The sequence below is a fragment of the Fringilla coelebs genome (assembly GCF_963513975.1).
Source record: "Fringilla coelebs genome assembly, chromosome: 3".
In the NCBI taxonomy this organism is placed as follows: domain Eukaryota; kingdom Metazoa; phylum Chordata; class Aves; order Passeriformes; family Fringillidae; genus Fringilla; species Fringilla coelebs.
In genome coordinates, this window is record NC_140030.1 from 66310388 (window position 1) to 66330730 (window position 20343).

The following is a 20343-nucleotide window of genomic DNA, read 5'->3' on the forward strand; positions in this document are numbered from 1 at the left end:
ACTGAATGCTATCAACCTTACTCCTTGCATTCCCCAACACATTTTTGGTCATTTTTTTCTGGCAAATATCAATAAAAACCAAGCAGATGGATCCTCTGTCTCTGAAGGACCTTACTTTTCTATTATTCTTACCAAATACTGCCTCTGATACCACCAGCATGTAGAATCCACATCAAATACATACTTTGCATTCAGTATGAGGACTGCATTCAACTTAACTAATATTAGATTCAGGAATGCAAGCAGTGCTTGGAGAGAGTTTACAACTAAAGCACATTAAAGCACAAGTAGCAGCAGAATAACTCCTGCTATTATGGAAAAACTGATAAATGGCCCCTGAAACACCCAGCTGCAGCATGTACAAGTCAAACTCCCAGCATTCTCACACAGTCTCCCAGAAGAGTCTACATATGCTGGGACTCCATGCCTGAGTTATTCCATCTCTTCATTCAGTTTCCCCCTCCAGTTTGGATTATTGCTTAAATATTCACCACATGCCAAAAAGTCACAATATGAGACTCCCATTCTTCAAGCTCTGTTTTACATGCCATATCTTTTTATTAATCCTATCTGATTACTACTTTTTTTTCAGTGTTGTAAACAACTGCTAGGTTCTGCCCATCTGAAGATGATCAAAGCTGTCTGAACAGACATTCTAACAATAGGAATTTAAATCTGATATTACAGCAGGCATTGAACTGTCCACTGAACTTAAATCTCATTTTAGAAAATTACATGCAGCACATAAGTTTAGCAGTAGTAATCTCAGAAAAGCAACCTAAAACATACAGGCAAACCCCCTACAATACTTCAAGTATCAAGAAATTTTAAGAAAAATATTTCCTTACACAGCAGAATATCTAATCCAGTTATGGAGAGAGAAAACCAAAATGTGGTCTGTCTAAAAAGTGAAATAGGCACAAGTTTTTAAGATTGAACTTAGTGCAGTATGGCTACCATTTTTATTTGTAAAGACTATTAGTATGCCAGTATTAGCAAATAGCAGGGCAAAATGTCAATTTCTGAGCAGTCTTCCATTTTAATGATGTTTTATATTTTGCCATTCCATAAGCAGTCTGAAATATAACCATTATCTAAACACCCTAAATTTTGTTTCTGTACTATTCTGACCTACAACTTTCTAGAAGAAGCTTTACTTATGAAACAACACACTGAAAATGTTCTTTGCAAATCAGCAGGATATCATATTGACCAGATAATCTTTCACATTTTATTATTCAGAAAAATCAGTTAGAACAAACCTACAAGCTGCAATATGTGTCTTCAATGTTACGTACTCAAATCTTTAATTGCGGAAGGGAATCTATGCTGCATAATAGACCAATGCAATAGAAATGGGTAGATAATCTGAAAATGAATGACCAATCTTCATACCGAAATGTGTATAAATATTAATAATTTCCAAATTATGCAATATTTGCAAATAGTTTCCCATATGTAACTTTACTCTTGGAGTACTTACTGGAATCCTATGGGCAGATGCTGAGCCCCAAGCTTGAACACCCAAAGGCTGGGTATGAGCTTTAAAGAAAATACAATCATACTAAAAGAGAAACTCCAAAAGTTTTATTAAGATTTCAACAGACATTGAAAAAAAATTGCATAATGATTGAAAACATAACATCTTAAACAAAGTAGCAATGTGGTATCAAGTAAAAGAAAGACTGAAACAGCTGTCTATATATGCTGTACGGAACATGTACCAGGAAAGGGATATGACATTTTTAAAATTCAAGGGCAAATGTGAACAGGTCACATTTTGATAGACTGACTATACACCATAGATGTTTTACAAACTGCATAGCAGTGTAAAAAAAAAAGTTTTATCCTAAGTATACTGTATTTCTGCATTTGGAGCAGTTTACAAGGCAGATATGTTGTTTACAACATTGATATTTTAATAGCTCTGGATTCTCATAAAAAATAAACTAATTTAACAAAAAAGCCTGTATCTACATTTGAAAATAAAAGTGCATGTATTGAGAAATAGTGTTATTTCTTAAAAAGAGTACTTTAAAAGTTCATTTTAATAGATCAACAACTGATGATACTTTAAATGCAGTTCTGCACTGTGCTACAAGTGAGGGTCTAACACCAGTTCCTCTAACTGAACATCCTCTTTTCCATAAGCACCAAGACATGTGCCTGCCTACTGTACTTATCAGGGTTCTGGGGAGTTACAAAGAATGCAGAGTACCAAAACCACCACATTGCTCACTAAAAAATACCAGTAACCCAAGACAGATGTTTTGAAGTAGATTTAGCCATAAATGCAAGCATTATCTCCTCAACTTTCAGGATCCTTCCAGTCACACAACTACTTTTAAACACTGGAGAGCAGCAGCAAGGAGCCATTAGAGCTAAAAAACAAGAACTGATGAAAGTCGTCTCCTGCCTTGTACTGAAGAACATTTGTGGGTAATGAGCATTTCTATGTATTCAAAGAACCAGGCTGGGGGTGTAAGATTTCTACCTAAAACCCAGTTGGTATAGTCAGCTCTGTACTTGAATCTAGATTCTCCTTTCCAGATAACTGTGGTAACAGCTAAGAGTTACTGCAAATGTTGCGAACTTCTGTAGAGGGTTTACTCCTTTCTTCTCTTTACACAACAAAGAAGAGAAGTTGTGGAATGAGAACATGCAGTTTGAAGATCCAGGCAAAGCTTCTATTTGAGTTCTTATAATTTTAACTCATGGCACTGTTTTTTGGGTTTTTTCCCTGGGCACCTGTAGCACTCTGAATAGAAAAAAAGGCAGTGAATGTTTAGCTGGACTGAATCCAGAATGGGAAATGCACAGATACCAAAGCTGTGAACTGCAGCCAGATTAGCCATAAACAAGTGTCCGGTACAGAAATTGCAAGTAATAAATTTAGCCATTTTTGTAAACATCTCCTCTTAACTAATCTCTTTTTTTTTTCCTATAATGGAAATACACACTGTATTTCATTGTTCCGAGCTCTGGTCTGTTTCTGTTTTAGTTTTGTGGCACAGTTGCTAAGTGCAACAGGCTAGAGACACCAGTAATACAAACAAGTTGGAAAGTCAGTTCAAGTTATTAAAGTTTTGCTATACCAGGCCATTTTTCATAGCATGTATTCTCGGTTCACAAATACTTTGTAAGATCTTTGTTTATGGAAGACTGGAAGCAAATTGGAGTTATTGGTTTAACAAACGTGGAGTAACATAAGATTTCTGATATGCCTTATACAATTAATAAATCATGTCTCATCTTATGAAGATGATACATTTGCTATACATACCAGTAATTTAAAATGCTCCTTATGAAAGCAGCATTTTTATAAACAAATTAACAGAAAAGGAGACAATACATGTCACAACACCACAGAACAAGTAAAGCCCTTTCATTAGCTGCACAATAAATTCATAACTGTTCATCCCATACTCTGAATTTCTGACTGCTCAAGCAATTTAACCCTCAGCCAACTGCAGGACAAGGAAAAATTTTCTGAATATTTGACATTAATATCATTGTAGGTGTGAGAGTAAAAACAAGTATTCCATGGTTTTAGCTCTAAAAGTTTTGCTCCCAGAAGTAAAACAACTTGTTAAGAATTCAGAAGAAAAAATAGCAATTGTTGACAGTTGTACTAAAAATTAAGCTGCTGTAAATCTGAGTTCACTTATATCATTCCTAAAAAACCTTTCTTTTAAAAAAAAAGCTGATCCTAGATCACCTGTTAACTAGGAAGAGCAGTAGAACACCAATTTAATGAGAAAAGATGTGCTTAAAAGCTGCATTTGAGACACCTATTATAAAGTTCTGAATTCTTCCTTATCTTTCAAATATTTAGATTATAATTTGTTTACAAAAAAAAAAAAAAAAGACCAGACACAGAAGGTACAGGATTTGGACAGGACTTTTCTCTCACTACAATTCAGTTTCCTATCCAAATGTGGATACCATTTAGAGGCCATTTTTGAAATGTTATCAGTCAACAGCTACATGGGCACCAGTGAATCAGAAAACACACCTTAGGATTTTGTTCTTAAATTACATAAGTTAGATAAAACTACCCTGTCCAGCAAGTTCCGAATTTTTCAAACATTAAGGCAACTTTCATTACTTTCCAGCTAAACAGTATTATAAAAAATAAATGTCACTTCAAACCTTATATACACAGTGACAGAGTAGATTTAGCTAGAAAGTATCTTTAGTACATTAATAAAGTGTCTCATAATATTACCGAGGTTATATCAGGTGCTTGAGTGTATGTGCAATTGGAGTGGCTGCAGTACTTAAAGTACTGGCTTCAAAACAGAGCGCAGTGAGCGTCCCTCCTTGGTGAGCTCTCGCGTCACACACATGCATGGCAGCGGCACGGCCTCCTCTCTCCTCTCCACAGCGTTGTAGCTACACTTCTTCAAGTGGTCAGCCATGCTCACGATGTCAGCAAACTTCCACTCGTTCACAGTACAAAAGGCTGTACTGAAGCGCCAAACCTAGGAAATAAACTGCACTTAGGCTCACAGTGCTTCAGGATGCCTGAACTCAGAGCAGGAAATCACACGCTTGTGCCATAGAACTTTACTTACTCAGGCAATGTTGTCAATAACTCATACTAAAAAATCAACATGACAAAAATACACTATACAGAACTTAGTATTGTTTGGCCCAGGCTGATTCAGACTATAAGACAACTCTGAACACTGGGAAGAAACAAAGGCAATATTTTTTGTGTACATAAAATACATACAATTGGAAGTTAAATTACAAGGTATTTTAAGACCAGCCACAATAGTTCGTTTCTTATCAACTTGTGCAACTCCAAATGAGTGCTGCAAATACTTTGCAGTTTGGGGTGGGGAGAATGGTCATCCAAAGGTTTTAAATTATTGCAATATTTAAGGCATTCAGTACCAAGGCAATAGATATGATCTTAACAGGCTCGAAAATAAAAATTGCTGTAAACACTACACAGGCAAGAAAAGCAAACTTTGTAGGCAGCTTTCCCACTTCTATGAAATATTGATCTTATAGCAAATCATGAAGTAATCTCTTAACATTTTAAAATATTGGAAAAAATAGAAGCTAATTTACTTACATCCAGCAAAAACTATACAGACTCTACTTCTATTTCTCCAAGTGCGGAGAAGACTGAGACAACCCGCAGCAATTTTCACTTTTGCTATACAACAATCTCTTTCTTGAAAGGTTATTATACCAAAATCCAGTAGTAACAGACATAATATTAAGAGAAAAACCAGAAACAGGACCAATATAATACTTTCCCTTTCACCTTCAAAATAAAAAAAAATAGTAACTTACCTTTTCTTTTACCTGCCAAGAACTTCCTTCTGGGCACTTTCTCTTCTCCCAAAGCAGTATCACCATTCCACGTGCTTGAAGCAAGCTTCCACACACATCTCTCATTAAACGTGACACTCTTGAAAGCTGACATAAACTAAAGCCATCTAGAAAACTAGCAATGTGCTGCAGCACCTCAAAAGGCAGACTACTCAGATGGTCATTGTGTAGTCCAATTAAGCAGCTTTTTGCTGGTTCTACTAATACTGTGGATATACAAGGCTGAACTCCAAATGACCGTAAGTGGCGGTCATGAATAATTTTTGCCCCTTGCGTTGAAGGGCAAAACCTTCGTTGAGAATATGTGCACCCATAATATGCCAAAGGGCACCTCTGCTCCATCCAGCCATTAAGGCCAGCATGAATGTCTCCATGCACATTCTTAAAATGCGACGAAAATTCATTCCTTCTAAACAACTGTCCACAAACAAATGTAAACATTGAACGCTGTTTTGTTTGGTATCTAGCCACATATTCCAATACCAAATCCAATCCAAGGGTCTGGAATGGACTTGGATTTGAGAGCTGTGGGTTGGCATGATCACATGCAGAAGCTGAAGCTATTTCCCCCACCATTGTATTTGTGGCCAATATAGCAGATGGCAGAGAAAACGTCTGGGTCCCAAAATCAACGTGATACACATCGACAGCGCGACTTTCTGATATCCCCCTACCTCCAGGAGAATCTCCTAGGCAAAACAACAGAGCTGCAGTGATTAGATCAATTCCCTGAAGACCCATAGGATCTTCTGTTATCTCCAAATCTGATGTATCAACAGCTTTGTCTTCTTTTGGTGTTGACCAATAATGGTTAACAAGGAATCTGTACGATCGATGCCGTAAAAGTGAAAATGCATCTATGTTTCTCAATCTTTCTTGCTCCACTTGTCTCTCTAACGTTTCTTCTTCATTAGCATTATGGGGAAGTAGCACATGATTAGCATTGCCATTAACTAAGTGATCAGCTGGTATTACTTCAACTTGTGCTGTTACAGGGCAGGAGCTGCAAGACTCTGATGCTTCGTCATCATGAGATGCAGTACATTCACCATTTGCTACACTGGACAGTTTTGTGTTAGATACACCAAGATCTTCACTGTGGTCCAACACCTTGGAACATTCATTTTCTACATGAAAGCCATTACACAAAAGTGAGGAGTTACTGAGGTTTAGATTTAAGTCATGGTTTTGCTCTACATCATAACAAATATCACAAGAACCATTTTGCTCCATTTGTGAATTTTGACTCAGGCTATCAGAGTTAATTCCCCCAACTGCTCCTACATTATCTTCATCTGGATTTTCAGAGTCAGACTTTTTATCCTGAATAACGCCACTAGAAGCTTGTTCTTTAATCTTGGGATCTTCTTTCATTTCATGTGGTGAAATGCAGAGGTTTGAACTTAACATACCAATGTCCCTTGTAGCAGTGTTCAGGATATCCAGAGCAGCAGCTAAACTTCTCGTTGTTTCTACAGTAGCTTGATAAAGTGCACCAAAGGACTCTTCATCTACAGGCATCAAACCATTGGTATGCACTGTATCGGGGGCACTTGATTTGACAGAGGTTTGCTCTCTGGATTCTGGTATTTGATCACCTGCTTTTGACATCATAGTTGCTACTTTAAGTGATTCTAATAACATGCGCTGGTCTTGAAGAGCTAAAGCCATATCTAGCTGCTCCACTTCATCAACATCTTTACTCAGGTTTTCATAAGATTTTCGGTCAGCATAACTGACTGGCCATCTATTCCACTCCATGGTACAACATACCACACTTGCAGGACAAACTTCCAGATGATCAGCAATTTTATTTCGGGCTACTATGAAGGGACATCCAAAGCCACTATTCAAACAAGGCACTCTTTCAAGTGGACATAACATGCGATGTTCCTCAGCTTTACATGAGTGAAAAACTGCTCCACAAACCAAGGGGCAGCCAATCAAATCACAGGAAATGCCCGGCTCTGGTCTGGTCATACAACGACGGCTGACACAGTTCACACAGTGCAAGTGCTGCTGATGTTCCTCCATGACTGTAAATCCAATTCTGAGTAAAGAGAAAGGAGACAGAAGCATATAATGTTAACTCAACATTATTAGTATTTCCTAGCTACTATTTGCAGTTTTGCCTGCTTGATCAGTAGACAGTTTAAGAAAACACATATGTAACATCTTATTTCAAAGAACTGGTGCTTAAAAGTTAAGCTGAAAATTAAAAATACACATTGGTATCAGAGCCCAGAACATAGTCTATGCATTTATTTACCAGGTCTAATATATGCAACTTCAGGAAAGATGTTGTATACTCCTGCACTGTGGAATAGGCCTTTTCCCTGCACATTGCAAAAAGATCATTCCATGAAAAACAAAGCATGACCTTGGACTATACAGCCAACAACAATTATAAATGATACAATTGCACAGAGTACAGTGACAAAATAAAGGAAACCAGAGTCATCCTCATGTCCAATTCTCTAAATTAAACAGAGGCAGCCTGTTCCCCAGGCTGCCTGCTACCACCTAAGCCACTGATATCCTCTTCTTGCAGTTCTGTTTAAGGTAATCTGCAGCCTTCAGCGAGCATCTCAATTCTATGCCATGTCCCATTCTCTCCCCACTCCCTGCTTTTGACAGACTGCAGTCCTTTACAACAGCTCTTTACTCTTTTTCTTCATCTAAAGCCTATAGCCCCTCCCTTAATTTTCTACAGTAGTTGTTGTACAAGGGTAGCAAATAACACTACATAATTACACTACATATTAAATAAGTCCTTTTATCTCTCTGCAAACATTTACATAAAACTTTAGTTGCCTACATGGTCCTATCTATATGTCCACTTCAACCCACAAAAGGCAATGTTTTAACGCATCCCATGGCCGTCCTGATCACAATACCAGCATTTCAAAGTGTAAGGATATCAACAACACTGCATAACAAGGCCAAACAGCAATAAAAACCAAAATACATATACCTCGATGGTGCAATCTACAACAACACATTGACACCAACAAAAAATTCAATTCTTTGTTGTAGAAAAATAAACAGAAAGAAAAAAAAAAAAGAATAAACTTTGTGTCTTTGTATCATACTTTGAGAAAGTCTGGAACTGCTCTCCAGCTGAAGTGCAGGCACACACAAGTTACCAAGCTCTTCCCTATGCTCTTACAAACTCCCTCTCAGAAGTGATATCAGTAGGGATTAAAGTTCAGAGATATCAGTGAATGACTTGTACAGAGCCAAATCTCAGAAGTACATTATTCATTCCATCTTTTCCTTGCTCCTCTCCATCTAGCAATTTTCTTGAGAAATAAAATGCTCAAAGAATTTAAGATTAATAAAAATGGTTCCTTATTCTGCTAACAAGTGCTCTCACACATTGTCTTTAGACTAAACACTTCAGATTTAATGCATTAAACCTTCTTAAATTAAAATTACTGTAAACTATAAAAGGAAAACTGCTTCCCTTGAAACTGAAGGCAAAAGGAAACAAAAGTGCCTTTTAGGCAATCCACCTTAAATAATATAAAGCATTTAAACAGAAATATATGTGACACCTCACTCACTTGTATTCTTTTATAATGCTTTGAAATTCATGCCAACTTTAAGTAGCAATCAGTCTTCAACCCCCCATGTTTCGTAATTTGGATAACTTAAATATTTTAGCCACCCACTCTCCTGAACACTTTTAACAAAAAGGCATATGTGCTACACTTAGCAGGCAAAACACAGCTGAATTTCCCCCACCATACCTTAGCGTTTATATACTGAGTAACAGTAAGTTTCAAATAAATTGTCAAGTGTATCAGTCACTGGACTCAGTGACTGACTTGCTCAACATTTTTGCAAACATCTCTGGCACACAACCTGCTTTTGACTTGCAAATTAAATCAGATAGCATCTACTACAAAGAGATTAAACATGTTCAATAAAGAATGAAAAAAATATTTGACTTCTCTGAAGATAATTTTAGTTCTTCCAGCAAAGCCCTCTCTGTGTAATTCTTGCCAAATACTGTGGCCTGTTGCTAGACCACAGAAAATGTCAGAAATTTACATCAATACTGAAACCAAACTACTTCTCAAGTCAACAGGTGAATAGAGATCAAAACGAAGTTCTCGGGTTATGTGTGTATTTTGAAGTGAATAAGACAAAATGGAAATAGCACTGAAAAAGACAATTGCTATTTTATAATGCCAGGGCCTTTAGAGAGCCCAGCCCCTACTTCATCCATCTAAACAGAGTCCTGCTCCCATAAATCAACAGCCTGCTCACTTCGAGCTGGCCAGAAGTGAGCTACTGGGAGAGCAGCATGTGGATGTGTTCAGGGCAGGAGTACCAATGACTCTTAGGCTGGGACAGTGTATTGCTAACTGGGCTCAGCTGCACAGGTCTCACCTGCCCATGAGGGTACCTGAGATGACCTCTGCCTCACTGTGGGGTTTATGCATGCTCTCACCCTATCGAGCTGTTTCACCATCCACTTGACAGTAGCCCAGGTGAAAAGAGGGCACTCATGTCTTGAGCTGCCAATGCCCTTTCCCACAGGATGGAAAAGCTGGGTACAGTCTGACAGCAGTCCAGGGTAGTGCTGTCAAGACTCACAGGACACCCACAGGAGCAGGCATGCTCCTCCACAGCAGTGAGGGGCAGGCCTGGGCTGCCCTGGGCGCTGCCGCCGCATGGCTCCATGCTGGGCACATCCCGGCGTGTGGAGCGGGTGCAGACACACATCCTTTCCAGAGCCTCACAGCTGCCTGTAGCCCATTTCATACTGACTGCGACACTTCAGTGAGAATTTCACATCAACACCATCAGATCATGTCAAGATGTGTTGCATGACAGCAATCTGGGCCAAAATTTTACGGATTTTGGGCAAGGCAGATGAGCCACCTTCACTCAACCCAGAAAAGGCACATACACGAATTATATTGGAAGAACAGCACACACTGCAAAGCCAGCACTATTCTACTGCTTCCAAAGCTGGCCCACATGCAGCAGCTCAGGACACAGTCAAACTGAGCTCGTGTTTGCCTGCACCGTTTCTGGAGACATACCCTAAATTAGTCAACCATCATTAAATAGTATCTTTAAATAGCCTGAGCTTACACAGAACATTCTATTAAGACAGTAAAACATCCTCCTCCCCAGCACACTATCTTGGTCTTTACAAGTCAGATTGTGAAACTTGAGTTGCACAATGATACTGGCTTTTCTCAGGCTCCTGAACTCCTTTCACTCATAAGCTAATATTCATCAAAACTTAATTATTTCAGATAAGCAAATGACCTTTCAAAGCAAGAAGGAAACAAAATCTGGTGAAAACATCAAATATCACTAACAGACAGTGTGTGAAAGCCAAAGCTGACACTAAAATCCCAAGTCCTATCAATAGCTAGATGCTAATTTGTTCTACTACAGATGCTTCAGATTGGTTTTATCAAGAAACAGTTATACACAAAATTGATTAAATAGGTGAAGTAACTTATTCTCTCAGTTTCTATAAATAAGAATTTTACTCATCACCAAGAAGCTTGATATTAATTGCCATTTATCTTGAAATTCAAATCCTTTGGCTCATTTTCTAAACATACAATTTAAAATATCTTCAGACATCCGTAGACCATCAGCAGAACATTCACTAAAATTCTGCGTTCTGCTTACAAGCTGTAACTCTTCAGTACCTCCTGCAAAACTTCAATTTAGTCAGAATGTTGCACTTTATTTATAAGTTACTACAAAGTCTCTTTAAATATATTAAATGTCCTTTTATGCATTTTTAATTTTAATACTTGAGCTTCAAACTGAACAGCTGTTTTGGGCAGTCATGAGTTCCTGGACTGCTTGAACTACTTTAGGCTTCTGATATAATTCAATTCTTAAGTTGCAAATTAAGTCCAAAGGAAAAAAAACAAATGACCCTATCAAACTGGTAAAATAAATACATAAGACCTCAAGAATTAGCACACTGATTAATCAGCAAATGGCCATGACTCACTCTATTTTGTAAGCTAACTTTGTAAACCGCAGAACTTAGCACCTCTTTCATTGATAGATTAAGGGCATTCACATATGAATAATTTCCCATTAAAGAATCAGGACCAATATATCATTAGTACTATACTGAGAACAGGAACCACCCTCTTCCCAAATACTGCTTTGTAAAGGAAAAACCTGTTGGGTAAAGGGGAGATAAAGAAAATTCTTGCTGGAGGTAACAAGTCCTTTTATTTCCTCTAATACAGAAAATTGAAAGGGCTAACAAAGAATGTCATTGCTGACAAAGAAAAATACCTGTTGTTAAAACACCAATAATATTGACAGAGTTTATATCCCACTGTGTTCCTTGTCACAATATGGTCAGAAGACAGTGTCAGATCAATGACTACAACAAGAACGAACAGCTGTCCTTTTCTGATAGTGTAGTGTCAGCAACCAGCTTCAGTTCCTTCAGTTCAGGGTGCTGAAGTACATACACTTGACTGTTACCAGCAGAGAAACCTAAAAATACATCCCGTTCCAGTGAGGTGACCACTGCTCTCAGAATTTGTGCCATCACTTGATGTTATTGCACATACTATACAGTCAGCTGACTAAATCAGCCAGAACATGCTTTGAAAATCTGTCATAATTAAAAGGATTAAAATTCCAGCTGCTACAGCCACGTGATTTCCAGTTGCTGTTGTAACACAAACATTAAAATAGCATAATAAGGGTTTCAGACACGTACAATGCTTCAGCTCCAAGTGTGAGCTCTCACTTTCTTCTATACCACAAAAACTGTACTTAGTATTACCAAACCCAAAGCCTTTTTGCTCACTCACTTCTATATGAATACTTTGGGGCCAATAAGACAGGAAATCACAGCAACCATTACTGCTGCATTGGAGCCCTCCATTACACAGCCCCCTATTATTCATCAAACCTATAAAGCTCAAATACTTTTAAGACTCCTCTATCAAATTTAACTGAATAGACCAACAGGTTCTTACATTACTGCTTCAAGGAAGTAGAAAACTATAGACACACAAGCTGTACTACAGGTTTAAACTCCCAGGAGCATCCAAATCCACCCACAAGCAAATACATGCAAACCATACTAAAAACTTCCCTTTTGTTTTGGACACTGCAGAAGTGATGCCTTAAGTTTTAGCTTCTATATTTTTCAGATCCTGTACTGCATTAGTGTATAACTCTGAACTCCACACAGTCTTTGTTAGTCCTGATCTCAGTTTGGCCTGACAAAACAATCCTTCCAGGCCTGAGAACCAAGGTGATCATCACAGCCTCAGGCCCAAAAAGTATAAACAAAAGTAGATTGGGGGGGAGCAAACTGGGGGAGTGTGACTTCATTACCTGAAGCTGTAATTGGACAATTAACCCCTGATATGCAAATTCTACACTTGTATCTGCCCAAAAAACTCACGAGTGTCATCCATCTTGGGTATAGCCCCTGTGAGTGAGGCTTCTGCACTGCCCAAGGTGTATCTGTTAAAGGCCTTTAATAAATGGTCACTTTATTCTCTAACTCTGTCTGGCCTCTGTTCAAGCTAGCTAGTCCAAGGCATCAGAAGAGACAGTGGTATATCTTCCATCTTTTTCCCAGGTTTCTGTTAGGAGCTTCTCTTTCAGATGCCAAGCTTAAATTCTCAACCTTACACAATACTAATTACCACCCCCTACCCCTAAGTTCATCAGGACAACCCTGACTTCTGCTACAACAAGGTAGACCAGGGAAGCTAAAAGTACATTCAAAAGAGTTGGATGGATGAGTGTTCATTGCATTCTCAAACATAAATTCATCCACAACAAAGACAAGAGCATCTTCCCTGGCTGGTAGTGACTGCGCATACTGAACATACTAGAACGAGTTTACATTAATTTATTGTTAATCACTGAAAACATGAAAAGAACTCCTATTACTAAAGCCCAAATTACTATGTAAGCAGGATGCTACTTCAACTATTACCATCATAGTCTACAGCTATTATTACATATTGCACAAAAGAGACAGAAAAAGGTTACACGAAAACAGAAAATGGTTACATTAAAACATGGCATTTTACTGCAAGAAAAAAAAAACCCTCAGGGGGACACATACTTCTGAAAAGATTCTAGTTTTATCACTGGTCTGGCATCATATACTAGCTGCTTTTTTAAGCATAAGTCAAAGTTACCTATCCACCTCACAAACAAACCAGACCAATAAAAGAGAAATCTCTAACTACAGCAGAAATAATGAGCACTAGAATTATAGGCAATTGCAACCTTTTTTATGCCAACGTTATAAAGAAGACTTTTCCCTGTCTGCCACTGCCCCAAATAGCCTTTCTTCCTAGTGGCAAACCATCTTCCTACCATTCACAGAATACAGGGCAATTATTTCCTCCCAAATCATTCCAGCCAAAAAAAAAAAAAAAAATTCAAGGGGAAAAGAGCCAAAGCAAAACACTGCTTTGGCTGAAGTGGACCCTCCACTGTTCCCCTACCCATCTGGCTTTGTTATATTTTAGAACAGAAGCTCTAATGAAATGACAGAACACTTTCTTCTATCCTTGTTAAACTCAGTTAAAGGAGTGCTAAAAATCAAAAGCAAAACTACTAGGCTTTTCTTTAGAGTACTTTTGTGACAGATCTGCCATGCATTCTTGCTTCCTTGACAGACTTCCCTGAGAAGAAACCCAAAGACCTCAGTGTGCCTTTGGCCACACACAGACACAGGACAACTGCACGAGGAACAGCTACACTTGCTGCATGGCTCAGGCACAAAAGCACTCTACCTGCTGAGATGGTGACAGAGCAGAATCAGCTACAGAGCCAGTAGATTTCATGTGTAAAGCACTTCTGAACTTGAACACAGTATGACGCCTCGATTGCTGCAGATTCTGCAAGAAATGAGATCAGAAGTAAGGTTTCATTTCAGGTGTAGACATTACTTTATGTATGTACAATACCCTGAAAAGGTTATGCGCTTACACTGTCTGGGCTACAAACACTGAAACTTGTTGTACACTTCATGGGAATATAAAGAAGTTTTTAAGACTTCTCAAGTACATCCTAAGTTCTGTCATTTTTGCTTACTGCTACCTATTAGTCACACTGGATGGTAACCTAATTATATTTAAGGATGTAAGAGATTATTAAAAGTTATTACTCTGAGCTACTGCAGTTAATTCACTGCTCTGACCACTTCAGGAAAAAAGAAAAACTAAACTCATATGGAAGATTGCAACAGCTGGAGAACTAATATAAATAAATAAAGTTAGATTCTTTTACAAGCTGCATTTTAGTCTAGTTAAAATTTGTCCATCTTCAGTCTTTCTACATGGGAACTTATTGAGCAGTTGATTACTATTAAAAAGCTTTTTTCTGTAAAAAGATGCTTCTTCCATTCTTTCATTCCCAAGGATTACCACTAAAAGTTGAGAGAGGTGAAACCGAGGTGATATGCCCAAAGGAACAATGATATTCTTACCCCAATACCAACTCACAAATCCTCCAGAAAAGCAGGAAAGAAAATAAACCATTTCTCAGTAACCAGAAACAGAACTACTGGAAAAAAGAATGTGTTCTGTATTACAGTAGGTAGTTTTAACCACCCAAAAGAAACCAAAAATAAATCCTTCTTACATAATATTTTAATTCATACATGTTGCTGCTGAAGAATTCCTGACCTCTGCATACTTACAGAAATCAGGCCAAATATCTCCTTAATATACTGTTTCAGGTCTTACCACACAAGTTTAACCAGGTCCCATAGCAAAATGAGAAAACAACTTTAAAGTAAATAGACTATGAAAGCAACTTCCCTCCAACATCCTACACTGAAGTGCAATGCCATGTATTCTGTCTGTATTATTTTTTCTGTTAAAAATATACCCTTCTTAGTAGACAATGGCCTGACTAATATGTAGCAAAGCAGACAGTACACAAAAAAATTAACAGACATACCCACAAGGATACCTTATCAGATTGCACTGAAGTAGAAATGATGGTAGTTTGTCTCAAAATATTTTGAAAAATTTGAAGTAAAGCAAAAACATTCAATATTATAAGACAAAGTTTTAACAACTTTATTCTATTTTCAGGTATTTCTTATAAAATGAAAGACTTTTTCCAGCAACTGTCAGACTTTTCCACCTTCCAAACTGCTTGGTTTTAAAACCAACAAAACAGTAAAAAAAAAAAGATAGTTTTCAATAAAATCATTGTCTAAACCAAACCTCACCTATCTCAAACAGCTGATGGCAGAAAGTTGGGAATATATCTCACAGTGAGCATGTTATACCAGCTCTTTCAATATGTTTCTAACATGAATGAAGAACTGGAAAACATGAACATCCTCACTACAAGTTTGTACAGGGTTCTAAGACATTCGACTGCTCATCAATTTGTTATCTCTAATATAATTTAGACCACCTTTTCCAAATGTCAACAGGCTTGATGCTATTTCTTTTGCCCAAGGACTCCAGCTGAACGATCCTATCCAAACACATTCCTTATCTGGCGACAACAGTGACTCAGACAAAACAAGGTTTTGTAAGAGCATTAAAGCTTTGCCAATAAAGCACACTCCTAAAAGATCCTATGTGCAATGAATCTATCACACCAACAAATTCCTCAGTCAAACAGGACTTTTGGAAAACTACATTTTGAACTAGAGATATTTCTAAATAGACAAATAAAAGCCTGAACTTCAACAAAACACCACTCACCTTCCAGTACCTCTGCAGCAAAGTCTGAACCAGGTATCATACTCAGCCTAAACCACTACCTAAAGTTCTACATGAACAGCTGTAACTATATCACTCAGAAACTTACCTCACCATGCCTCGCATTCTCAAGTCTTAAGTTTAGACCTATCATTTTTTCAATGTGATCTCACATTAAGAGCTCAGATCAATGTTGGACATTTGGTAAGAAACAGCACAATCTACTCAACTGGATGTTGTATTGACTGTAGGGGTTTGCAGGGTCCTGAAGCTTCAAACAGCATTAAAAGATTACTAAAAGATTTTAATAAGACACCAAGTGCATCAGAAGCTATTAAAAACAGTAGCCTGCAAAGTAAGTCAGAATCTAGAGCTCCCCTGCCATTTTAACTCTCTTGGCCTGTTTCAGACCAGTTTATATAACAAGACTTTTCAGTCTTTTTCCTTCATTTACTATTGAGACTAGACAGTGCCCTGACACTTAGGACAGCTTACACAGATTTCTCTGTAACTATCAATAATGCAAATATTCATTTCTTTGTGGTCTGTTCAAGAATACTTACCACCCCTTATACAATCTAACCATCCCACCAATAGATACATTATCTTTTTTCTCATTATGCAGATAAGGAAACTGAAGGGAAATTGTCATTAGTACAATGATGACTATACAGGATTCCCTGCTCCTATCTTTATTCCACCGGATCTCATTGCCAGAGGCAAACAGCTTTTGCCTCCTTTTAGACAGAGCCCACCAAAGAAACAGGTCTATCGATATGAGGGAAATTTTGTTCCTTTTAGTTCAGTTGGACTGAAGGCAAACCAAGGGTTTCTTACACAGCTGAAATCTGCAGCAGCCACAGGAACTCATTTGAAGACTAATAACCATGCGCTTTCTTCTTCACAAAGTTGTAGACTACACCCTCTGCTGTAGACACTCCTTACAACCTAAAAACCTGGCTGTACAAAAACAAGCAGAAATCTTGTCCAGAAGCTTTCCAACCAGATAGTGCTTGTTAAACGCAGCACTTATCTTGCCCATTAGACTTCTAACTTTGAAGTAGGAGGCAAGAAATATATAACCTGAATTTAAGAAATTAATTGCGTAAACACAGAATTTAGTGCAAAAGAAAGAATATTCAGGCAGCAGAGTAAAATCACTGCTTTTGCATAGCTTTTGCCCATTCTGCTGGGATTCTCCTGTTCTCTAACACCTTCTAACTTCAGAAGCAAATGAAACTTGACCACTATGGAGAAATTCCACATAGATATTTACAAACATACAGAGTAAAGCTGCCAGTGCATTTTTCAGTATTCCAGGTACTCGACTTGCTTACCAACTAAGTTCTTCTAATATTTTCTGTACTTCTGGGAGAAAGGTGCAGGGGAGAAGTCCATAGATAACTGACATCCTCCTCAAACCAGATGCATGCACCTTAACGCCCCAAATCAAAGACCCAGTTAAGGTATGTCACATCAACGTGAAGCAGAAGGCAGGAGGTGAAGGACTTAACCATCAAGTACTCCACACCAATTCTAGAGAAAGCAGAGGAGATCGCCTGCCTTAAGTGCTGGCACAAGCAAGGTGAGGCTGTTACTTCAGGGGCACTGGGTTTGGACTACTATGCTAACAAACACTTCTCCGGCATTATTAACAACACAGGGGAAAGGGAAACAAGGATTATAAAAAGCTCCTCAGCCAAATCCGAGCAGAGCTTTACAGAACAAAAGAAAGCCACCTCTCCAGCCCATGGGTTATTTCCCTTAAGAATTTGGAAGACCTGCTGCGAACAACAGCGACGCTAGAACTTTTGGAAGTGAGGCCACACAACCGTTCCAAGACGCGAGCCGTTCAACAAGCTGCTGTCATCTCCCTGTATGCTTCTGATTGCCGACCCGTGGGGTTACAGGAGTACAATCACACAACCCTCGTTACCTTCATGAAGGAGGGAAACAAAGGCTCCACCGCACGTCAAAAAACTGCCATTAAAAAAAGGGATTGAGAGAAGAGAGAAAACACCACCTCTTGCACGGTCTGAGCACATCTACTCGAAATAACACACACACGGGGGATTAGAGAAGGATTTAAGCAATACCTCTGGACTATTTGCTCTCTTCTCCGTTCTTTCACGCAGAAAGGCGGCTCTCCGACTGCGGTCTCACAGCCCCAGGCAGACCCCGGCCCTACGCCCTTCCCACGTGCAATCGCGACACCCCGACAACGCTGGCAGCACGGCGGGGTCAGAGGAAGCGGCCGCGGCACAGCTCGGTCCGCCGCCACCCGTGGGCCCGGCGGCGGCGGCCACCCTACACGGTCCGGCCCGGCCAGCACACACCCGGCGCTCCGGGCCCCGCGGGGCACGGGGGGCGCGAGGAGGAGGCGACGCCGGCGGAGCCGCTCACCGAGCCCCTCGCGGCCTCTTCCAACGGCGACCTGTCAGGGGTGGCGGCGGGGAGGCGCCCCCGGGCGCTCGGGCCCCCGCCGGGCCGCCATTTGTTTACCGCCCGGCTGCCGGGCAGCGGGCGCGGCCCCAGGCGGGCGCAGGGCCCGGCTCTCCCCGCCACTCGCGGACAGCAGCGGCGGCTCACCCGTCCCCGTCGCTCCGCAGGCAGGCGAGCAGGCGCAGGAGCCTGCGTTGCGCCTCGCGCTTTCCCCCCGCCGGGCTCCAGCGGCCGCCGCACTCGCTCCGCTTCTCTTCTCTTCTTCTCGCTTCGCTCCGCCTCTCCCGGCCCGGCCTCGCCGCCCGCAGGGCTCCCGGCGCGGCCCCGCTCCGGCCGCGCCCCCGCCGGCCGCGCGCGCGCGTGCCGGGGACAGGGCCAGCGAGCGCGCGGGGCGGGGCGGAGCGGAGCCGCCGGGGGGCGGGGCCGAGGCCCGGGAGCGCGCGCGCGCCGGCGCGGCCCCGTTTCCCCTCGGCGGAGGGGGCTGGGTGCCCGGATGTCGCGCGCGCCCTCCCCCCTTCCCCCGGCGCGCGTGCGCGGAGGCGGCGGTGGCCGGGAGCGCGCGTGTGGGGCCGGGAGCGCGCGTGTGGGGCCGGGAGCGCGCCGCCGCTTCGGGGCTGCGGGCCCGGCCCGGCCCGGCCGAGGGCCCCTGCCCTGCCCCTGGGGTCGGTGCTCCGGCAGCTCTCCCGAGCCCCTCTGTGAAGGCAGTGCCGCGGGCTGAGGGCACAGCGAGCACGGCTGCTGCCTTGAGTCCAGACAGCTCCGCTCGCCTGGGCCGGATCACCAGCCTTGGTTCCAGCATAGGTCCGGCACCACCACTACAACCCATCCCGTAACCAAAGTCACCTTCTCGGGGCCTCTGCAGGCACTGGGCCTTGCTAAAGCTGTCACCTCAACAAAACCTTTCCTGCCAGCCATCAGTAACACCGCAGTACGCCTTCCGGTGTTACTGGCAATGCTTCTCCAACACCTCTCTTGGAGTGTGTTAGACTTCTGGTCCAGAACTTTATTCCCAGGAACTTGGCCATGCACCCACAGTTGCTGGTTGCTGAGCCTTCCTTTGCAGGTCCTGCCCTTCGGCCTATGGAAGCCAGTCCTTTAAGAGGCTGTAGCTGGGTAGGAATTATACAGGGTGTTGCCCCTGTAAGGGCTCTTATTCCTCATATGCATGCCATGTTTTAAGGGGCTGCAGTGTGTCTTAAGAGTCCTGAGGGAAAAAAAAAGCAGTTTAACTTGGACCATACCCTTTTTTCAGAGGGAGAATTTTAAATGTAGAGCTAGATATGTGTGGCTACAGAAGATACAGGGCAAGGAGATTAGTTAATTGACAAGAAAAATTATTTTTTCTTTAAACTTCCAGGAAAACCTTTTTGGTCTGCACCCAGCTTTTGGAGACCTTATTTCCATGCCATTTGTGTAGATTTTTGTTGGAGAGAGGTTATACATGTTTAAGAGCTGGCCAAATAGATCCTCTCAATCTCACAGCACCTAACCCAGGTGTGGGGAGTAAGTAAAAATGTGACCGTTTCAAATTTGAGATTTATCATCTTAGAAGAGTCTTACTTTTTCTTACTCTTAGAGGGCTCATTTCAATAAGAAATCATTTCCATGTTAGCTATGTAAGACAAAATGTAAGATGACCTTAATATTGAGGCCTCATTGCCAACACTTCCTATAATAAGCACTCTCAGGATTGCCCCACCCTTATGTGACAGCCTTGATCCTGAGGACAGGCCCTTTTTCCCCTCATAGGTTTGATTATAGGATCTGTATATATTAATCTAGCCAAATGAACTCCAGAAGATGGTAGGGATTGGCATCATGACTCAGAGAAGCCAAGCAG

At 40.9% G+C, this 20343-nt stretch overlaps 1 protein-coding gene across 5 annotated transcripts; it reads right to left on the reverse strand.

Annotated features, from left to right (window-relative positions):
• Positions 1-1571: 1571 nt before the first annotated feature.
• FBXO30 (F-box protein 30) lies at positions 1572-18858 on the reverse strand. Of its 5 annotated transcripts, none has more exons than XM_084202110.1 (4): positions 18651-18858; positions 14130-14234; positions 5311-7399; positions 1572-4484 (listed from the first exon to the last, which is right to left on the reverse strand). In XM_084202110.1, exons 3-4 carry the CDS (start codon positions 7381-7383, stop codon positions 4281-4283), a joined length of 2277 nt encoding a protein of 758 aa, XP_084058236.1. In that variant the 5' UTR covers positions 7384-7399; positions 14130-14234; positions 18651-18858; the 3' UTR covers positions 1572-4280. The 5 variants fall into 5 exon arrangements, with proteins under 5 accessions (XP_084058236.1, XP_084058238.1, XP_084058237.1 ...); XM_084202112.1 differs by lacking the exon at positions 18651-18858 and adding an exon at positions 18465-18609; XM_084202111.1 differs by lacking the exon at positions 18651-18858 and adding an exon at positions 18158-18427.
• Positions 18859-20343: the final 1485 nt, after the last annotated feature.